At 44.9% G+C, this 22,267-nt stretch overlaps 1 protein-coding gene across 2 annotated transcripts; it reads right to left on the bottom strand.

Moving 5' to 3' along the window:
• Positions 1-437: 437 nt before the first annotated feature.
• Positions 438-21,584, bottom strand: LOC125946497 (uncharacterized). 2 transcript variants are annotated; one of them, XM_049670009.1, is made up of 5 exons: positions 21,450-21,584; positions 16,935-17,025; positions 13,563-13,655; positions 3,044-3,148; positions 438-558 (listed from the first exon to the last, which is right to left on the bottom strand). In XM_049670009.1, the coding sequence occupies exons 1-5, from the start codon at positions 21,471-21,473 to the stop codon at positions 551-553; spliced, it is 321 nt and encodes a 106-aa protein (XP_049525966.1). In that variant the 5' UTR covers positions 21,474-21,584; the 3' UTR covers positions 438-550. The 2 variants fall into 2 exon arrangements, with proteins under 2 accessions (XP_049525966.1, XP_049525965.1); XM_049670008.1 differs by lacking the exon at positions 21,450-21,584 and adding an exon at positions 18,163-18,338.
• Between the last annotated feature and the right edge of the window lie 683 nt (positions 21,585-22,267).

The raw sequence follows: 22,267 nt of genomic DNA, 5'->3' as shown, positions 1-22,267 counted from the left end.
TAGATAACCGGTGGACCATTAGAGTCACACAATGGGTTCTAAGGGAAAGGAAGTGTGGGAAAGGAAGCACAACAGAAAACTAGACGGGGTGATGAAGTTAGGAAATTTGCAGGCGCAAATTGGAATCAGCTAGTGCAAGACAGGGGTAATTGGAGATCACAGGGAGAGGCCTTCGTGCTGCAGTGGACATAAATATAGGCTGATGATGATGATGATGATTGCTAGAGTCTCCCTTCCTCCGGCAACACAGATGATGGAATGTGTATAAAACGCTAACAAGTTTTGTACGATGTAATATCACATGGCCTTTCTTATCTGTGATTATTAGAGATTGTTTTGTCACCAAAGCTGCACTAAATATACGTATTTTAAACAAGACCAACTATACTGCATGCGTATCGAAATATTGAAACAACAATCAAGCACAATGGAGGCGTTTCACGACAACTTCGTTTAGTTTATTTCTTAAATGCATGCAGTACTGGATTTCTTGTGTTAACACCCACAATGCCAAAAGGCCACAGATGCACCTTACTGCTGGCTGTCCCTACTATGCTCCTGCAAGTTGAAGAATAGTTATTAAGCATCGCATACGGGGGAAATGAACAAAACGTTCATTACAAGTACTAGAGCTATAATGGATGTGTGATATCACGTTAACTTGCAGTAACGTCAACAGTGCTGATTCGTAGCTACACCACAATCCTTCTGGGAAGACAGTACAACATGGTATCGAGGCTTTCTTTGTAGCCATACGTGTTAGAACATTCTATATCTATTGTCACATATCACAAAAGTGGATAAGGACCAAGATTGTGCAGACATTTAATGAGTGTCTGAGAACGAAAACACACTGTGCATGAGAAAAAATCCGTCATTCACTGGCTGGACAACCCACATACCACCACCTCCAAGCCCTCGTCTTCATCTAACCTGTGCATCGTTACGAAAGATGACAATTCAATGTGGACACTAGGTAAATGTTCAATGTGCAGAGTATAGGTCTATTGTGCTCTGGAGCATGTCATACGTTTACTACGTGTTCTAACAATTATTCCAACGAGCGGGGTAATGAAGGTCTAAACTCGTACATTTCACTTCTTAAGAAGGCAAGCAGATGGAAGAAATATGTTCGCGCAGTGCAGAAAGAGAATGTGCCTTTGACAAGTGTAGACAATAAGCCTTCATTTATACGATTCAAAGAAAACATTTGCCACGAGAAAGCGACTGAGCCACGATGAAAAAGTTTTGTTTTATTGAAAAACAGATTGCTGACCTGCATGTGGGGTTATTTACATCAACAAAAACCAAACGAAACACTGCAAGTCTCAGTGTATGCAGTACTGAGCCAGCTATTTCGGCGATATTTCTCATTTTGGGCGAAAAGGCAATTTTTGTTTTGGGTTTATTTACTAGAAATCGTGTCTGTGGCAAATGTATCAGGCTACTGAAATTATGTGAAACTAACACAACTATCTGCATTTTCCTTTGCGAAAGGGCCCATAGCTATCATAGGGTGTCGGCCAAGACATGCGCGCTTCCTACGAAATGCGTTATGAAAATTACAGAATAAATACTGATTTAGCGGAAAACACTTATTACTAAGCACTCACACCATTCTTAACATCACATGTTCATCGAGAAATTAAAGTGCATTTGCCTTTCTACAGTAGCTGACAATGCAAGAAAGTAAAGAATTCATTCAAATATTATAAAAAAATACATGGGTAGACCAGGCTGTGCGACCTTCAAAATAATCACGACGGGAACTTCCATGTTGTTTCTCAGCTTGAATCCATGCGTACCCGGAGAGACGCGTTTAGTAAGGGCGAAAATTGCCGGGTAGCAAGTAAAACATTGTCGAGTGTTTAGAGGTCTCTACGTTTAAACACTCTAGAATGTTTTACTTGCTATCCGGCCATTTTCGTCATTAATAAGAGCGTGTATAAATGTCTCTGCGTGTGCCTCAAAATCAGATCGTGGTTCCGGCGCGTAAAACCCCACAACTTTTTTAAGGTCTCTGAGATATATGCATAAAATTGATGCCGTCAAAGCAGCTCTTTGCAAGTAGATATTTAGTGCCGGGATGCCTCCTTCTCTTCTGTTTTTGTTAATTTTATTCTTGTTGTTTCACTCCTTTAACTGCATATATCAGATGTATTCTTCTACTTGAAATGCTCTGAATCTCACCTTCCCTCTCACCAAGCTGGCATAATCTCCTCCCCCAAGAAGTTGCAGCCTATGACTAATCCTTACATTACATTAGCTTTGAAAATTTTCCAGTGTAACCCGGCTGAACGTCACTGTAAATAAAAGCAAAAGCTATAACTAACTCTGGAAAATATTTTAGGCAGTAGAAACGCTGCTCCTCATGTTATAAAAACTACTTAATTAAAGGAAACCAAAAAAGCCCAATAAGCTCTGTAACAGAAATCACTGTGTCATAAGCCTGCTTTTGATAACCTAAAAGAACATAGCGTGGCATAACTTGGCAATAGCAGTGATGTCTAAAACTCATTTTACGCTGACAATGTGATACACGTTGCGTACACCTACGCCGAAGCACACTTAATATGACATCCCTTAAATTTGTGTATGCGCAATCCTGTGCGCAAAATATGAACAGATTAGCAAGTGAAACACCTATACGAAGGTCACTTATAAAAATAAATTTTTGTGCGCAGTTCATGCAAGTGAACACTTTCTTTTATTTCCATTGAATAAATTAGTTGTCCGAAGTACTTGAGATATACCTAAAGCTGTATAACAGTGTAGACCTTGCAGTTTTTCAAAATTTTGTATAGCTATCTTTCTAACATTCTCCATTTGAGCTTCTTGCTTTATTATGACGATGTTTCCAAATGTGTTGAGAACTTTTTCCCGCTTCAGTTTATATGCATAGGGCTTCTTATTCGCAATGTTCCTACAATATTATTCTTGTATGAGAAGTGCACAATACGATATTGCCTAGAGAACATTTTATTAGTTTATTTATGTACTCCATAAGGCATCGATTCTTATAGTTCGTACAAACTATACTCACCACATCTGCATATGCAAGCGCCTTCTTTAAGATCACACGAGACCCTCTGCCACCATGAGCAGAAACCCCACTTCCAAGGTGTTGGGCAACCTTCGCTTCTCTTTACTAAATAAAACGAAGGCAGGGGTTATGATAAGTATCAGGAAATAAATGTCGACCGACCATTTTAGTATTTCGCCTGGACCAAATGGGCTACCATTACCCAGATCTAGAGTGTACTAGAATGGGGAAGTGGGGCCAGCGGACGCCTTGGCAAGTGCCGAGGGCAGCGCTGCCGTTGCCTTATTCCGAATCCCCAGCCAATAAATGTTGGCTCCGGCTGTTTCGGCAGCGCTCATTGGCTGAGGCGAACTCACGGGCTGAGCAGTGGTCGTCTGCTCGACGCGCCGTTGTTGTTGCGTCGTTTGCATTCTTATCACCGCTCTTTTTCTGTTTTATTTACCCGGTTCGGTGGGGAATAATATCAGTGTTGCCGACACCGAGTATCCGCCTGTCAAAGCTCCATGCAGCTGTGGTAGGGTCTCCGACGCGACAAGTGCCTGGCCGGCGCGCGGGGCCGCTCATTCGGTAGAAAGGAACAGTGGCGCCACCAACTTTTCAATAAAATGCCTCAGCAGGGAGCCTGCGTAGTACCCACTCCCCCAATCTATAACACTCTACCCAGAGCTTATATAGAGCGTATCATATAAGCGCCATCTTGAATACCACGCGCGTTCTTTATGGTTATGACCACAAGTCTTCCGCAGTTCATTACATTAAAAGGCAGATAGGGAAACCAGAGAAATGGATTTCAGCAGAAGCACTAGTTATTATTACTTTCTTGCGAGTTGTATGAGAGACGTATAAGAAAGTTGTATAATTGTTGGCAGGGGATTAGGCATTGCTTAGAAAAATAGCATTACAGCTAATAAAAGTAAGCAATCCCTCTAAATTGTTGTGCAACGCATACTATGGCGAAGTAATTATTAAATCATATTTAAGTGGTAACAGTTCCGATAATGCCTGTGTAACAGAACCAAGGCCAAATAAAAAAGTAGCATGGAGCTTGTGGGATGAGAAGTTGTCAGATTAAATTAATGCCAAATCAAACGAATATTTCATATTTTATCTTACTGAGGTGAACGTACTTTTAGTGTTACGTCTTACAGTGATTATATTTCCTATATCGTTGTTACCAACCAGGCCCACTAAACTGCCGCCCCATTTCACAACCCATGAGCGGTAGGACAGCATAGTGACGTCTATCGAGTGTATCATCGTGTGCGGCTTGCACGACATCGGCTTGGTGTTAAAATTACATGATTTTACGGGCCAATTTGATTACGAGGCATGTAGTGGTGAGGAACTGCGGCTAAATTTTGAGCACCTTGGGTTCTGAACGTGCACCTAATGCGTACGTTTTAATGCGAGTTGCATTATTTGCTCACTTCAGCAGTTTTTAACCTATCTACCTGTATATCTTTCTCGCCTTCTATGCGGACCCAGTGGCTCTAGTTTTCAGCCTGCTTGGGCCGCTAGGTACGGGCCACTAGCCACTAGGCACCGCGTCATGATGCCATTGCAGTAGTTCCGTTGTCGTCATTATACTTTCGTCGTTATACTCCGGTCAAGCCGGAGTCGTCATGCCCCCAACCAGCCGCCCTAGTCGTCTTATAGCTTTGGCCAGTCGGTCCGGACTAATGGACGTGACGTTCTCGGTCGTTCCATCGCCGTCATTCCAGCTTTGTCATCCGACACTCGTCATGATGTCACCTTCACGCTCTCGTCGTCATACAGTCGTCATGCATTCGTTGTCACACCGCCACATCGTGATCGTTCAAGCGTTGTCATTCCAGATTCTTGGTCTGACTTTTGTGATGCTGTCGTCGTGACGCCTTTTATTATGACCCAGTAGAAAAATTTTCTGATGCCTTGATCTACTAAGTATGTGTTCAGGGTGGTGATGCCGTCATGGTTGTTGCATCGTCTTTTTTACCCGACTGCATCTGTTGTTGCGTCACCTTTCTTACCCGACTGTCGTCATGCCATCGCCGTCATACAGTCGTCGTCATCTCATTGTCCGCATGTGGTCTTCGACATGTTGTCATGGTTATGCCATTGTCGTAACTTAAGAATCCACATTTCATTGTGGCAAAGCCGACATCGTTCAACGCTTTTGTCCTTCCATCGATAATATTCCTTCTCTGATAATATTCCATGGGCTCTGCGCCGAAGACATACAGTTGTAGTTATGCCTTCATGCTCATGCGCTACCTTGGAATGTGAATGCCACAGCAAATTGAGACAATATCGTAGCATGTAGCATATAACCGAAGCGACGAAAGTCACAGAATTACCACTATACGTGTTAAATAAACGTGACTTCAGGAATATGGTCTGTCGCTACACTGCTCGATTCCTATTCACATGACCCTCCATGATCATCGTGAGATGAGTTCTGCCATACCTTTTTGCACTTTCCACCTATCTAAATGCGGCCGCCATGGCCGCGACTTGATCCCGTGACCTCGTCCTGAACCTAAGCCATAGGTCGCGCTGTTTGAAGTGCGTTATTATTTTTTCAAGAACGTCGCTGAATATTCCTGGTGCCACAAGGCGACACTCAAATTCTTTTTTTCTCTTTTTTTCTGCAGGTGAACATTGCCGTTAAAAACTCTTACCGTTCATATTGTCTTAGTGCAATAGTTTACAAGCGGAAAGCACTGGAAATCTGAATAGAGCCGTCGTTTGTCTAGTACGGAGACCTTTAGTTTCCCACCGCAATAGCTGCAACAACAGGATGCCGTCGGCAAAAATTTCGAATAAGCTATACTTTTTCACTTCAAAGAAGTCAGACAAAAGAGTGAACATTTTACAAACTTTTTCCGCATTTCTTGAAGGTGATGATAATGGCTGAGTTTAGTGCCAGTTTTCCGTTTGTACATTGCAACTCTAAAAAAAAATCTTTCCGCGGCAATGAAAGTCACTCCAAAATACGTTGATTGCAATGAGTAATAATTCTTCTACGAAACAGGAACAATACTTTTGAATATATTTAACAATGGAAGCTAATGTACCGAGGAGTACATAATTCGCTCAGAGTAAGTATGCAAGTGGTAACCTTGTTTTACTAAAGCAACGCATTCATATCATGGATTAGCTAGCCATTGGCAGTGACTTAGGCACCGATGAAAGTCGGCTGAACGGCTGTTTTTGCTGCGTTGCAAAATATCGCCGGTATACAAGATTGATGGCACGCGTCATCTCTACTTGAAAACTGCTCCCAACACCGGACATTGACATGAGTCTCTGCTGCTGACGTGGTGGTTACGCTGGTAGCACCATCTTCGCGATCAGTAGGCAGTGTGAAGGAAGGTTCGAGAAATCACGGCAACAGAAGCGAAACATTCCGAGGTGAACGGAGGCGAAACGAGACCATTTGCATTTTGGACTGGCAGTATTTGAATAGAATGATGAGAACAATAAAAATGACCCCATTAGATGAACACTAGCAGAACATCTTAGTACTGACACTTGCCTAAGACTACCCGACCAATAAACTAAAGTCCTTCACCACGAAAAATAATATTCATGAGCGTTCGCTCCGTGGACATCGATGTAATGGCGGTGAGTCGATCGATCCCGCTTCACATTGACGGCGGGGCGAACGTGGAATGGGTGGGAAGGTCATGGACGGACGAGGAGTGGATGGCAAGGTAGGCCTGGCACAGTCCGGCGCGGAACAACCCAAAGAAGAGGCAGGGCTGGGACTTGTTCTTGTTGTTGCCTCAAACTAGTAGTCTCGGTGCAAGCGGAGTGGACCATGGCCGGCGACCTGGCATCCGTGCTGCTCCTCGAGCTACTTCCAGCACTTATTTTTTATTTTCCTCTTCGCGTGTTATTTCGCTATTGGCCAAGTTTGTTCTTGTGTCATTTCCTGTCTTCTATGTCTTTCTCTTCATCTCTCCAGATATGCCAGCATTATGGCCTCTCTGTCTTTGTCACCTTCACATAATTTCGGCGACGCACTGCACAGCACCACGAACACCGAACACCACATGATGATACTGTCCATAACATGAACAAATTGCCCCCCCCCCCCCAACATCTTGTTGAATGATTTTTTTGGCAAAAAAAACCGGGCGAGATGTCCGCGAGACAGGAAACGAAATTGTTTTAGCAGAAAGCAATCAATGAATGCATATTGACTTGAGTGTACACTGAGACACAAGTTGTTGCACAATTAGAATAAGTCAATGAATGGAAGTAATCAAACAAGGTAAGTCATTTTCCTTTCTATCAGTCAGATCTTGCTGCCTTACAGTTGATGAACGAGGGAAATGATGGAAGTTATGCCGACCATGAATTTCTGAGGCATATTTTCAATCCTGCCTCTCTTTGCTCCAAATCAACTGTTTACGGTACTGTGGCTGTTATTTTCAGGTAGTAGTGGCGAGACACTTGCGTTAGATCCCCAGCACTTCCACCAACATGCGAACACCCCCATTTCCCTTCTTCACCAGATCTCTCTAATACCGACCTACAGACCTTGCGCCCTATCAAGCTGACAAATTTCTTCGCCTTCTACCCTTTCGTCTGGACGTCTTTGGCCTTTATGATTGTCCTCTGGGTTAAACATGCGCTGTCAAGCACCGAAGAAACACTAGCTATGCCCGTGCGATCCACCGACAGCAATACGAGGCATCTCCAGCTGAGCGCCACATCTTTCAAAAGGAGGTCGACAAGATGCACGGTAAAAATATAATCGCAGCGCTTGGGCTTCTCCTGGGGTTCTTGTTAAAAAAGAAAAAGAAAGGCGACAGCTGTATATTTTGCGTGAACTACTGGGAACCTAATAAGATCACCGAAAAAGATGTGCACCTGCTACCACGCATAGACGTCACTCTGGATTGTTTTCACGGTAACAACTATCTTTCTTGAAGTGATGTTCGGTCAGGGTACCGGCAAATCGCCGTTGATGACATGGGCAGTGAAAAGACCGCATTTTTACCCCTGACAGCGTTTATCAGTTTAAAGCCATGCCCTTCGACTCATGCAACACACCGTTCACCTTCGAACGGATGATGGATACCCTCTTAGACGCAAGTTCTTGGGACAATTAGTGCATTATGAACTTGTACATGTCCGTGTCTAACGCATTTTCCTTGTGTACGCGTCCTTGTATATTCGCTGGCACCTCCCTCTTACACTGTTTGAAGTAGTCTAATAGCCTGTGTGATTATAATAACTTCATTGCATTTTCACCGACATCTGAAATGCATCTCGGCCGACTTTCGTCCATCCTTTTGGTGTTCCGCAAAGCCGGCTTGCGTAATTCATAGACGCTCCTCTAGAGGAACAGGATCATGACCTTTGGTTTTTCGCGCTCTTATCTCCTGCTTGCCCGCGATTCCCATTGTCATTCATTTGCCCTCTGACTACGACCGCAATGCCATTTCTAAAGCTGACGAAGCATGCCAGATTGCTCGTCATTGCCCTACTATATCGCAAGACCACCAGAGGCAGCGCTATGACTCGCAGCAACGCGACGTTACCTATCCTCGGGTGCCCTTGTTCTTCTATGGACGACGTCTCGGCGTGTTCGACTCATTGAAAAATTGCTTTCCCCGTACGCTAGAGCCTACATGGTCTTAAGACACCTCACAGACGTCACTAACAGGATTGACCTGCTCCAGTGTTGGGCTGCCTTAGTTTTGTAGCGCCCACCGACGCCGCAGCGCGGAGCGCTTTGTTCGGCGCTCTCAGCCGGTGCCTTAGCGCCGGCTATCAAAGAAAGAGAAAATAAAAGAAGCGCAGCGCGTGCACGGGGCGCAAGCTCGGCACGCGCAGTGTCGTTCCAAAAGCCAGCCCATAGCCTCCTCTATAACTTTGAAAAGTATAGAGGAGGCTATGAAAAGTATAGAGGAGGCTATGGCCAGCCACGCTGGTCGTCGCAGCCCCGTCGCTCGGCTCGCCGCCTTCGCCCTTCTGAGTAGGGACGACGGCATGGCTCGTACAGCCGCCGTCACGTCTCTCCTACATTGGTGACCCGGGAGAACGCGCGTTCTACCGAGCGACACGCTGCCATGGCTCACTGGCCGGAGCCGCAGTTCGACCCACCACTGCCGCCGTTCTCGTCCAGCTACGTCGGCGCATGGTTCGCTCAGTTCGAGGCGGCTCTGGAGCTTAACCACATCTGGATCCAGGAGTTCAAGCACGCGGTGCTCCTCGACGTCCTGCCGCTTGCTCTCCAGCTCCACCTCGGCGTTCCATCGCCTGGCCCGCGCCCGTACGACGAACTGCGGCAGCGCGTGCTCGACTTCTTCGGTGCTGTCTACCACCCTCTTCCAGAGGTAGACCGCGCGGTGCGCGAGTCATCTCTGCCGGCGCCCTCACCGCCAGCACCAGACGCGTCTGCTCCTGCGCCCGTTAGCCACCATCAGGCAAGCCTTCCTTCCTCGACTTGCCCCGATACCGTCTCGGCGACCACCCGATGCGCTACCGCACAGTCCCCGGCCTCCGGCTCTCTCCAGGGGTCTGTTTCGTGCGAGTACACGCACAATGTTGTCGCCGAGGGTATCGTCACGACCATGACACCGGCCACGTCATCGCCTTTCTCGCCCCCAACGATGGCAGGCGATAGTGGAGACATCGCCGTCCCAACGCCGGCACCCGATGGCAACGCCGTCGGGTGCCGTTGTTGCCATCGCCCCTGCAACAACGGCACCCGACCCTTCCACGCGGTCTGCTGAGCCGGTCTCCGAGGCGGCGCGCGAGCTCGGTACCGTGCCGATCCCACTGCCTCCGACTCTGCCGGCTACCACCACCGCGGACACGGGTCACGACCTTCTGCGACACCCGACATCGAACGGTCCATATCTCCAGCGGTCAGCGCAGTCTTCAGCGCAGCTGGTACAGGTCATTCCACCTACCCAGCCCACCCGGGTCTTCACCTGTGCTGCCTCGACGGAGGTTCGTGCCTCGTCGCGGAGCGCCTCACGGCTTCGACCCGCTTCCGGCTATTGCGATGGACCGATGGAACCACCGGACATTCCTGCGGACCTTGACACCCTTTTGCCTGGCCAGTCCGTGGCTTCCTCGCGATGCACCCCATCGCCGGACGCGTCGGATCGTGGTCGCCTCCCGACAGGGTGTGCCACGTCCACATGCAATGCAAGCGTCGTGGCCCGTCCAGGGCTTCGACTCCATTGCTCGTGCACGCATCCTACACGTCATGCAAAGGTGCGGTCTGTGATACGCCTTCGGCAACGCGTGCGCTGGCACCGTCGACGCACCCTTCGCCTTACAAGCCTCCCCCTTCCTCATTCTTCAAGAGACATGTGGCGCCCGTCAAATCAGCGGGTAGACGCACTTCTGCCAACAGCGTCCGTTCCGCGAGTCCCTCGCCCGTTGAGGAGCACCCAATGCCGCCCGCCTGAGTGGTGGTGGCGACCCGATGCCTTCACGTTGACGACTCGAACTGGCCATGGACACGTTTCAATCAGGACTCAACTGGCTCGCCATTTCGACGTTCCGTCTGGGCGGGGGGCCCTGTAGCGCCCACCGACGCCGCAGCGCGGAGCACTTTGTTCGGCGCTCTCAGCCGGTGCCTTAGCGCCGGCTATCAAAGAAAGAGAAAATAAAAGAAGCGCAGCGCGTGCTCGGGGCGCAAGCTCGGCACGCGCAGTGTCGTTCCAAAAGCCAGCCACGCTGGTCGTCGCAGCCCCGTCGCTCGGCTCGCCGCCTTCGCCCTTCTGAGTAGGGACGACGGCACGGCTCGTACAGCTGCCGTCACGTCTCTCCTACAGTTTCATCGCCAAAGGCTCTCTTTTCGTACCCCACTTTAAACTTTACAACTCACCCACATCCTAGCAATCACCGCGACGGTGCTTCAGCAGCCGGGGGCCATGTCACGGTAATGATCCTCTAGAGGAGCGTCGCTAAAGAAGACGGTTTTGATCTGGCGCGCTCTCTCGATCGCATGGTTCAACGCTAGAATGCCTTGTAAACACATTGCAAATACGTTTCACAGCGAAGCTGTATACCTCACGTTGGTCGAAAAATGTCATGACGTGAACACAAAACGCCAGGTTAACAATTGAACGCAAACGGCATATCGTTCTTTGCAATCAGGCATAATATATATATATATATATATATATATATATATATATAGAGTGTCCCAGCTGTCACGCACCACGATTTCAAAAAAGAGGAACCGCGTTACGCGAAGGAAACTTAGTACGTATTGTTTCCAATACAGTGGAGTAGCCGCCAGTAATTTTTTCGTTACTGATATTTAATTAGGTATTTCTGTATAATTACCTAACTTGAGAAGTACTGTCCTAATTATCAAAGTGTCAATGAGAAAGTTGTAGAGCACTATGAAAAACTCCCGATACAGCTGTCTGTTGCTCAATACGTGCTACATAAAAGTGTTTTTCCGAGCGTGAAAGAAGCCCGCGAATACACGCAAAGTGCCTTGAGCGCCCAGTCGCGTGGCAATTCTGCGTGTATTCGCGGGCTTCTTTCACACTCGGAAAAGCGCATTTATGTAGCACGTATTGAGCAACAGAAAGCTGTATCGGGAGTTTCGTGTTGCTCTACAACTTTCTCATTCACACTTTGATAATTAGGACAGTACTTCTCGAGTTAGATAATTAATTACAATTACCTAATTTAATCTAAGTAACGAAAAAATTACTCGTGGCTGCTCCACTGTACTGGAAACAATACGCACTAGGTTTGCTTCGCGTAACGCCGTCCCTCTTTCTTTAAATCGTGCTGCCTGATAGCTGGGACATCCTGTATATATATACATATAGATACTTAGTAGCGTCACCACGCTTACATATATAACAGGGAGACCCGTCTAGCAACTCCTTCAGTTCATTCTAAAACTGTCATGGGTAGACCACGGAAATTAAAGACACCAGAAGAACAGCGTGCACACAATGCTCGACCATGTGTGGTGTTTGAGGTGGTGTTTGACATTTGTGGTGTTTGACATTCGCGTGCGCAGGGCGGGATGGCGGCCAATTTTTTTGTCATCCTTCACGTAACAACATGCTGCACAATATTTATTCTTGCATGTCTTATTGTCGTAACTAATATTTTACGTTACTAGTCAGTGAGCCGAGTACGATGGACACCGTAAATATGCATCTGTCTTTAGTAGTGACATACCTTCGGCTATTAAGAATGAAGCGAAAATGGCCCGTTCTTCTCTTGAGGATACCGACAGCTCAGTGACTAGTTTGGCCCTGGCCCCGCGTGCTGAGGTCACCATACACTGCCACGTGGACTCTCATAATCAATATCGGAAGTAACAATTGGTGAAGTTTGACAGCTCCTGCAAATCGACAGTGGGATACGCACCTTCATTGGATTCATATAGGAAGCTATTTCTTAAATCTCGGTGAAATATGCACGGTTTTCTTCCAGAAAGTCATGATGGAAGTGGAGCCAAGTTGAAGGCTCACAAATTTACACTTATCTCTGCAAATATTACGCATGACGCTTTACATCAGGTCACATTATAAGCTACTTGAGATGAGAAAGGTCATTTCAAGATATTAACTCTTCTGACGTGATTGCACATACAATATAGCTTTCCGCAATCAACATTTACTTCCTGTTAGGGATTCGAGGCCTAAGCTTACATATGAGAAATCTAACATCTGCAGTGGAATAGTTAGAATGTATATCTCATCCACCATAAACCCACAGGAAGCTGGGCGGGTCAACTTACGCAAAATCTAACACCCCTTGGTCGTTTAGTCTGGTGGGCTTGCAGTGACAGCATACTTTCACTGAATGCAAACAGGTTGAATTTCTCTCACGGAATTGCATTCCGTCGTCAGGGAGAAAAATTTTCACTGAAGGCAGATAATTTTGCAGCATTACATATGACTGTTTGCATGCTAGTCTGCATAGGAAATGTGTATGTGATTTGAATATTCTAGAGGGGAGGAGAGAGCAAGAAGTAATCATTAACGTGGCTGAGGTAAGTAATCATCAGCGCAAAATTGCGTTTTAAATATCATCGCTCTTTCTGAAGCTTTACCACACTCCCCACAAAAATCATTTTCTTCCTAAGGAAACTCGTCTAACCAAGTAATTGGCAATGCCTCATGTCCAGTTTCGTCCCATGACCATGTAGAACATTTATCATACAAAAATTAAAAATCGCATTTTAATGAAGGTGACTCAGGCCTCATTTATAGAAAAAACACCGGCAGTATTACTGCTTTCAATAAGCTGTAGGTATCCTTTGTGTATGGTGGATTGTATGTATGTGGATTGTACCATTTGCTAAGTGTCGCTTTTTACTTCAATGAAGTTTAGTGTGAAACAAAATTTCAAAAAAGCTCCATTATTCCTAAATATCTTACATGAAAGAACGTAAAGCATGAATCCTTGTCTCATGTGAAAATGTCACTGTTCCTTTTCTGAAATCTGTTACAGCCACTCTCACGAAGCAAAAAATTTATCTTCGACATACTTTCAACATAAGAAATACAAAATGCAAAGCACATACTGCATATGCACTGGCAGTTGCCGTCACGCTGCAAACATGTGACTATCTGTGTGTGATTGCATTTTGTCAACTTCACTGGACAGTCGGCAGCCGCTGAAACAGGAAAATTTAAGAATGACGCGGTTTCCATTTATAGCAATCTGGCTAGGTGATGTTTATTCAAATGCCCAACAATTATCACTTTGCTTTGAAGAATACTATTACAATTAGGAATATAAGAATATTGCAAGAACGAAGATAAAAGTTAAGGAAGAAACCGAATTTATAAAACTTGGTTTCGTTGACGTTTGCGATCTGAGGGCGAGTTCTGGCAAATTTTTATTTTGGGTAAATAATGAAGGATCGCAGTAACAGGCTTTCCCTTCTGCTCTCTCATGCCATTCCTGATCATAGACTGACTTGAGGAGTGGTAAGGCTTTATCATCGTCCACGCAGCTTTTCAATTATAGATTGTGCGGGAGCCCTACTGACGTCAACATATTTTCTAAATCCAATATATAGAACATGATTCATTATTGCGCTACTTCTCATCGACAAAAATTTAGTCTTCAATATCACCATTGTCTGCTATGCGTCAAAAATACATCTAAACAGGAGCACCTGGAAAATATCAGTGCTCATCTGGCGTGTTCTTTTTCGGCTTCGTCTCAAGTCGTTGTACATTTTTTCTGCTCAATTTGCTTTGATATTATCAGAGTGAACCAGCTATGAAAACGAAATTCACTAAAAATATTGTCTAAAATTTATGACGACAACTGTTTCAGCAGGAACAATGAAAGTATTTCAAATAATTGGAAACATTTATGATGATGTGGGGACAAATACATATTTATACAGCGTAGTGGAATATTCAGTGGCAGTAAGAATTTGGCAAATTTCTGGTAATTCATATGGAACGCAATAAAGATATTGCAGTTCATATCAAGCTAACCACTATGTGTATCAAGATGAAACGTGACAGAAATATATCTCAATAGGGAAATGTGGGAAGTTTGGAGCGGCGGGTGCAAGTTGAAATCGCCACCTCGAGACAAAGGGTGCGACACTTCACCGGTTTGACAGAAGAGCACAGGAGTTGCACAAAAAAACTTGGACGACGCTTAAGCTTTGCCCTTAAGAGTAGAATGCGATAGCATCCAAAGGTCCCTGACTGTAAGTGTCATTATGAACTTAGCTCATAATTGAATGCCCCATGTATAATTATCTTGTTTAAATGTGAAATTGGGCTGTGTGCTGATGAGTACGCTTATATTCAGAGATACGGGTAAATAATGATGAGCTTTAGGTAGGTTACCGGTGGGGGGGGGGGGGGGGGTTCGCACATTGGAATGTTGTAAAAGCAGCCGACGCATTCAAATTATATTAAATGCGCTAATGTGCCAATTGCCAACGAATTCTGGAAGGACCAACGTATATGTGCCACCTGATTACCGTGTTTATCCTTAATGAGCTGAGGGCGTGTTAACAAAGGCTGTTGATTAAAATTTCAATACAATGGGTGCTCTTTGCTTTCGAAATCACCAGTCTTTTTTTCCAAGCAAATCCGTGAAAAACAATTTGAGTAGGGGTGCCCGGAGAGCCCTGAAATTATTGACTCGATTTAAATGATTCATATCTTTCTTCATTTCTGTCGCAACAACAAATATCACTTTATCAATAAGTACGATTTGTAAAAAGGAAACTAAGCCTAACATTTATTATAAATGCATGCAACGCCTCTCCAAATTAAGATGCGGAAACTGAGAAGTTTGTACGTGATCAACAGCAGCTTTCCATATTTTGGCGCTTCATGGCAATGACGTTGTTAAGTTAAGTAACAGCTCGTGGAAAGACGCACTGACATTTTTGAGTTCACTGAGTGGGATGAGTTTTAAAAGAACTATCCCTGGCCCTTGCACCAAAAAACCATTTACATCATCATCATTAAAATGACTCAAACAAAGTCAGCCTTACAAAATATAAACTGATACCAATTGAAATATATTCCTCATGAAAGTGGGCCAACCTTTAAAATGGCTGAAAATAACTAAGTTTGATTGCATTTATTCAAGAAGTGGTGCATCGGAGTGACAACCGCTGCTGTCCTTGAGCGCAATCACCTGGAGCTCTATTACACACCCATTCTTTTCTCTCCCTCAAAATCCTAATATCTATATTTGTTGTTAGATATTCGAAAGAAAAATGTTTTGACTTCAAATAGCAAATTCTCGAACCAAATACGAATTAAAAAAGTGCGTCTGTTCCGATCGCTTTTAAAAATTGAAATATTTGCGCATCCCTCATTTTATGTCGCTCAAATTTAAATTAGGACAGACTCTCCATAAAATCAGTTTATATAAGCCCATGCAACCAAATGCCTGAGACTACAGGTCAAGCCACCCTTCGATAGCAGAACAATGTCATTAGGAATTCATTTCTTTCCTGCAGAATAATAGACCGGCGAGAGACCGAGTCCGCGCAATAACAGCCGCTCACGTTGGAATATTTCACTGTCGCTTAGAAAGACACAATTTTTGTCAGTAAATTTATTTCTTCTGCCTATCGCGTGTTCGTGTTGAATTACACAATGAGAATTGTCTTTTTTTCTTCGCCAGTGTCTTGAACTTTGACGTATGCTGCATTTTGGTTTTGGTTTATTCCACTCGGGGACGGGCTCTAGCTTCAGGCAAACAGTGCATAAATTATGAAAAATGATATTTGTCTCCTTGGCGTTCAGCTTAAAAATATGCATTTTGTTTTATTCCCGTAAACATCTTTGCTTCTTGAAAAGCTTGGTACATGTTAGCTGAATAGTGCAGCATACAGCATGGGTCAAGCCATGTAGGCACACCTGAAAACGCGCCTTACAATTCAGCTATTGATTGCATATTTACTGAGAGTGTGCACTGCAGCGCTAGTTGATCGCTTTCAATTATTTCAGTTTTATACAAATCAGTTAGTAAACGTTCAAGCCACCACACTCAGAAAACAGCAATATTCACAGTGGAAGCATTTTTGTTATGGTCCCACAAGAATCACATATTGAAATATGTTCGGTCCTATAATGAACTCTACACACACTAGGCAATCATTAAGATGTACAGTAGGCTGGTTGATAGCAACGGACACTCTAAAATGATCGACCGATAACTACAAAAAGCGGACAGAAAACTAAAAGAACTCCTTAAAGAGAAAACTAATTGACATAGATGTGCTTTCCTGCTATGATAATGTTGTGATAATATCGTGCTTTCTAAAGGAATAGATGTGATTAAAAATGGTTATGTCCCAGTGAGCACTTCAATTCCACCGACGGCCCTCTGAGATAGTGCGTACTACTAAATAGAAAGAGGAAGGATCTCTTCCCTTCTTGAAAATGTGGAAAACACTTACATGTTGTCCGGAGGAGCTGTATGATGACAAGTAGAATAATTACCGGTATACACGTCCTTATAATATAGGCTGCAGGTGAGCTGCAAATTACCTGTTGAGCCAGCAAAAAGGTCGTAGTGAGAGGCTAGTTTTAAGCGTAAATGCCAGTCCAATTATAGCACAGTTTGGTAACTTCTTTCTTTGAAAATGAATGTCAAATGGACTGCTAAAATTTAATTGTTAAATTTTACCTGTCAAATTCGCCATCTTAGTATCAGGTCTGCGGTAGTCGGGTACTCCGGAATATTTCATACCATTTGATGTTCTTTAACAAGCATAAAATAAATGGTACATGAGGCTCTAGCATTCTATTTACACCAGTCGAAACACCACTACGAAATTATATTTTACGATGTCATGTCGACAACGCGTATGGTGCCTTATCCAGCATTCCGTGACAAACACAGCTAAGGTGGCAAGTAGGCTCTACATGTCGATCAAGCATGGTTTTTGTCTGTTAAAACAATTATCTTTAATGACACACTAGCAAGGGTTATTATTATGTGACTAAACTTTCCTTCTCTTCGTTTGTTTGCTTAGCACAGAGTAAGCTGGCGTGACCAGCTTTCGTGGTACGGAAACTTTTCTTCATCTACCGCCATCGTCATTTCTCTTCTTCTATCAGAGATGGGACGCCATCGATGTTTGCAATTGGAGATATGACTATATGTACACAATATATATATCGACAGCTATTTACAGTGAGTCAGACGTAACACACGACATAGCCGATAGTGCATAACACCGCTCGTACGTCCAGACCCTTCGTTTACACTGGAACCGGGACCTTAACTCGCAGAACCCGCAGTGCAGAGCACCTTTCGTGCGTCCGGAACTCTCATGAGGAGGCGGGAGCCCGGTTTTGACCCTTCGGTTGCTCCTCGCAATTGCCCTCTCGGCAAATCACGACCTAACAGTGACCTGATCGGGTCAACTGGACTGTCACTCACTTGTCACTACTTCTCTCACTCTCTCCCTGCGTTTCTCAGAACATTCAGAGAGATAGAGGGAGAGAACGAAAACAACCAACAACAAATAAACAAATAACGCACAAGCAGTTCCACTCTGCGACATGTTAAAATATACCTGCGTTTCCCCCAGTACACTCTCGGTGAAAGAGACACCCGAGTCGCCCAGTTCTCGTGCCTTAATTGGAAGTCACACACTGCATGCAGAAAAAGGCACCCACCGAAGCGCGCCCATCGATGCACAATGCCGTCCTGCGCATGGGCCGTCTCCGGCGGGCCCATAAAACTACCATCCCAAAGACGGACTGCGCCTCTGGTGCTAGCCCGTCGCTCAAGAGCACGAGCATCGCGTTACACGATCCCTCTAGCTCTGAAATGGCTTCTTTGCAACCGAGGCATGTCCTTTGGAGATAAAGGAAGAGGGAAAGGTAGGGAGGTTAACCAAGGACGTGCCCGGTTGGCTACCCTACACTTGGGGAGGGGGAAAGGGGAAGAATAGATAAGGAGAGAAAAGGAAAAAAAATGGAGTCAGTCATTCGCAGAGAAAGTCAAAGAAGAATCTCCGCTGTCGCAAGCGTTCGTACAATTCAGTACTCCTTCACGAACTGCAGAAGGGCTTTTGTGGCCTTTTGCATACAGGAATGCATAGGCCATGGCCCAAGAATCTTTTCTTCCGAGAGCGTTCTGTCATCTAACAGATTGAGTTTAGCTTGGAGAATACGTCGTTGAGTGTCAAAAGACGGACAGTGACACAGAAGGTGCTCGAGATTCTCGTCGCACCCGCACAAATTGCACGCCGCACTGTTGGCCATCCCTATTAGGAACGAATAGGCGTTGGTAAATGCTACACCCAACCACATGCGACACAGTAAAGTTGTTTCACGACGGGATAGTCCAGGTGGTAGGCGAAGTCGCAAGTTAGGGTCAAGAGAGAGCAAACATGAGTTGGTTAAACCCGGTGAATTCCATCGCAGAAGTGTCATATGGCGAGCAATCGATTGAAGTTGCCGCGCAGCATCCGTTTTTGAGAGTGGTGGAGGAACCAGCTGATGTTTGTGATGAGCCGAGCATGCTGCTTCATCTGCGCTGTCGTTGCCGACAATTCCGCAATGGCTCGGCAACCATTGAAATACAATATCGTGTACTTCCATCACTCTAATGATGTTTTGCAGGTGGTCCGTCTTAGGCAGCACGCGAGAGGGCAGCCGCTTGTGCTCCAGTTTGCGCTTCTCGGCCAAACAGCTCCCAACGTCACCCCCTCCCCCCCGTCTTCAGACAGCCCGTGCACCATTTCACAATGAACTGGGCTGGGGACGCGGGTTCTCTGCGGCCGAAGAGCGGCTCCTGACCCAATAACAAAGCCCCCCGCTGGTCTTTATTTCTGCGAGGCTCAAAACGGCGACCTTCCACGTTTCTGAGGCGAAATTACTTTTGAGGGCCTCCTGCGTTTGTCAACACACCTTACAATGTGCTTGTCAAAAAAATATACAAAATGTAACTGCACCGACGACTCCATCACGAACCACCATGGTCTCCCACTGTTCTTTTAGAGGTAATAGCCAAAGGTTTGTGTCAGCGCTTGAAACTCAACGCTAGGGAGAAGTAACATAGATGGCAATGAGCGGAGCAGTTTCCGGCCTTCATCGCGAGGCCCAACCCGCCTGTTGCTACAACCCACCACCCCCACAACATAGATGGAAGGTTCAACTAATTTACAGAGACCTGTTTAGGGACCCCTTCGCAAGTGATACGTTGGCATGGTAAACTTCGTGTTTGAGCATTTCCTGGATGTGGCACCCGTAGAGCGACAAAGCGGTGCCCCTACCGCATGCTATATAGCAGCAATTGTACTCTTATATATATAGGTTAGACCAATCTAAATCAAGGTGACGTTGTGCTCACCACATCAGTGTCCATATTTGCAGTCTAAAAAGGAAGTTGTTCGCAGAAGACATGCAGAACTATCTTGAGTAGAATCCAAAGTATTCAATACCAAGACCTCAGGATATGCCTTGGTCTATGGCGGCGGTTACCAACGAGACAAAAATCTATTGCTGTCTCGCAAGATTACGCAATCAGCCGCGCTCTACCATTGAGAAAATGGGTATGCACTCCAGACATTTCGCCCGGCCCTTTACGCATCACCTCTTTGTTTACACTTAATTTCATCTTAAAGATATCTCGTATGATTGCGATCGAATAACGAAGGACATAACGACGACGCCATGATGACAATAGAATGACCTTATTGAAGTGTTAACATTGGTAAAACGATAGCGTAACTATGACAGCATGGCGACCATGGTTTGACATTGACAGTGTCACGACCATGAAGTAACGACAACTGCATGAAGAAAATCGGATAACGAACGTATAATAACGATGATAGAGGGACTGCCATGACATCGCGATGACAGTAAGACAACCAATTCGTGACGACGGCTGTATGATTACGACGCAATGACGAAGAAGGTATGACAGTAGTATGAGGGCAATGAAATTAAGACGAATGGCGACGAAGGCATGAAGATGACTGTATAATGAAGTATGTGTGACGACGATGCCGACGACGGCGGATGACGAGTGGCGGAAGACGAAACTGGACTGATGACTACAGAATAACCCCGATGGCATCACGATCATGAGCACGTACCTATTCGCCCAAGCTATTAGACAACTTAGGCCACTGGGTTGACTTAGAAGGCGTGCCGACGATGGCATGATTACAGTTAGACCATGGAGCTGTAGTGAATAAGATGGAACGAACACGACGGCATCACAACCATGAGCACATACCTATGGACCCCAGCTCTGCAACAGTTGGGCAACTTGGTCTGCGTACGAGGCTATATACAGATAGCCCGATCTATATATAAATATATATATATATGAACGAGAAGAAAGGGAACCGGTAGCTTAAAGGTAAGAGCATCGCACGCGTACTGCAACGACGTGGGATCGTTCCCCATATATATATATATATATATATATATATATATATATATATAGCGGTAGACAGGCTTTAACGGTCGAAGAATGCTTAACGGTAAAGGATGCTAAGCGCATCAAAAAGTAGAGGTTCTTTCTGCGGCACGTTTAAGCGCTACGGTGATCGACAGGCTCCTTCAATCGGAGCCCATATGAGCTCATCGCAGTGCGGCGATTGTACTCTTAGCGCATAAGTAAATGTAGTTTCTACTGACAGTGTTCACTTCGAAGTGATTTCATTAAAAAAAAGCATTATTCAAAGTTTGCATTTTTTTTTGGGGGGGGGGGGGGGTTCAACCGGGCACAATTTACCGTAATATAGCTGCCGCTTGCTCACAAAAATTGTGGCATTATAGTCTAGCGCTAAGTTTGGTATTTATTTGCTCAAACTTTCGAAACTGTTCATGGTTCCCTTCATCATCGGCAAAGAAGACAAAATTAAGAAATAACACTAGAGTCCAGTTATGTCCACACTCCGGCAGCTTCAGCTTGAAAGCCGAGCAAATCGTAATAGTCTCACCTGTAGACGTTGTACGGAAGTCATTCTGCTAAGTTTATGCCTGCTACCTACAACACACCTATACAGGTGCTGTATTCGATCAACGTCAGCCTACTCGAAATTTCAGTGCTATGCAGACTTGGCTGTAGTCCCCTACTAAGCCTAACCCTCCGGTCTTTAAGACAATATTGTGTGGGTATATATAAGCGTATACCTTTGGTGAAAAATTCACTCGGCTGCCTACCGAACAATATTGAAAATGATCATAGATTATCATTGTTCCACCACGGAGTCAGATTTTCGGGCAGACATTTAGGAACAAAAGGCATTGTTGCTGCTGAATTTCTAGCCAGGCTTACAAGTGTCGCTGCAGCAAAGCCAACTATTTAATTATTTATTATTTATTTATTTAAAATACCTTATAGGGCCCAAAGGGCATTGAGTAAGAGAACGAAAAAAAATATTCTAAGGAAATACAAAAAGTCGCAGTCTCCCGAAAGGCAAAGCATCGATCGCGATAGCAAATTAGCCGAGAGCCATACAAAGTAACGATATTACTTTTATCGGCCGTATCTACTTGTAAACATTGCCTTAGAATTTGGAATCTTCCAAATTCGGAAGAGGTTACTTCATTTTGTACCCCGATTTTATTTTATCTGGAAAATTTCACCTGATTTGACGTATTTCAGCGCTCAAACCTAAAATAGGTGGGACTTCCAATCTTTTTATTGCACATACGTAAAACGGCATTACATACAGACATTAATACAAAAGTGATATATAATACAGGCTTATTTATTCTTATTTTTGAGACGTACATTATTAGCCGCAAGGCATGT

Source organism: Dermacentor silvarum, chromosome 7, assembly GCF_013339745.2.
Source record: "Dermacentor silvarum isolate Dsil-2018 chromosome 7, BIME_Dsil_1.4, whole genome shotgun sequence".
NCBI lineage: Eukaryota > Metazoa > Arthropoda > Arachnida > Ixodida > Ixodidae > Dermacentor > Dermacentor silvarum.
Note: the sequence above shows the minus strand (reverse complement) of the source record. Positions and strands in the feature narration are given on the sequence as shown.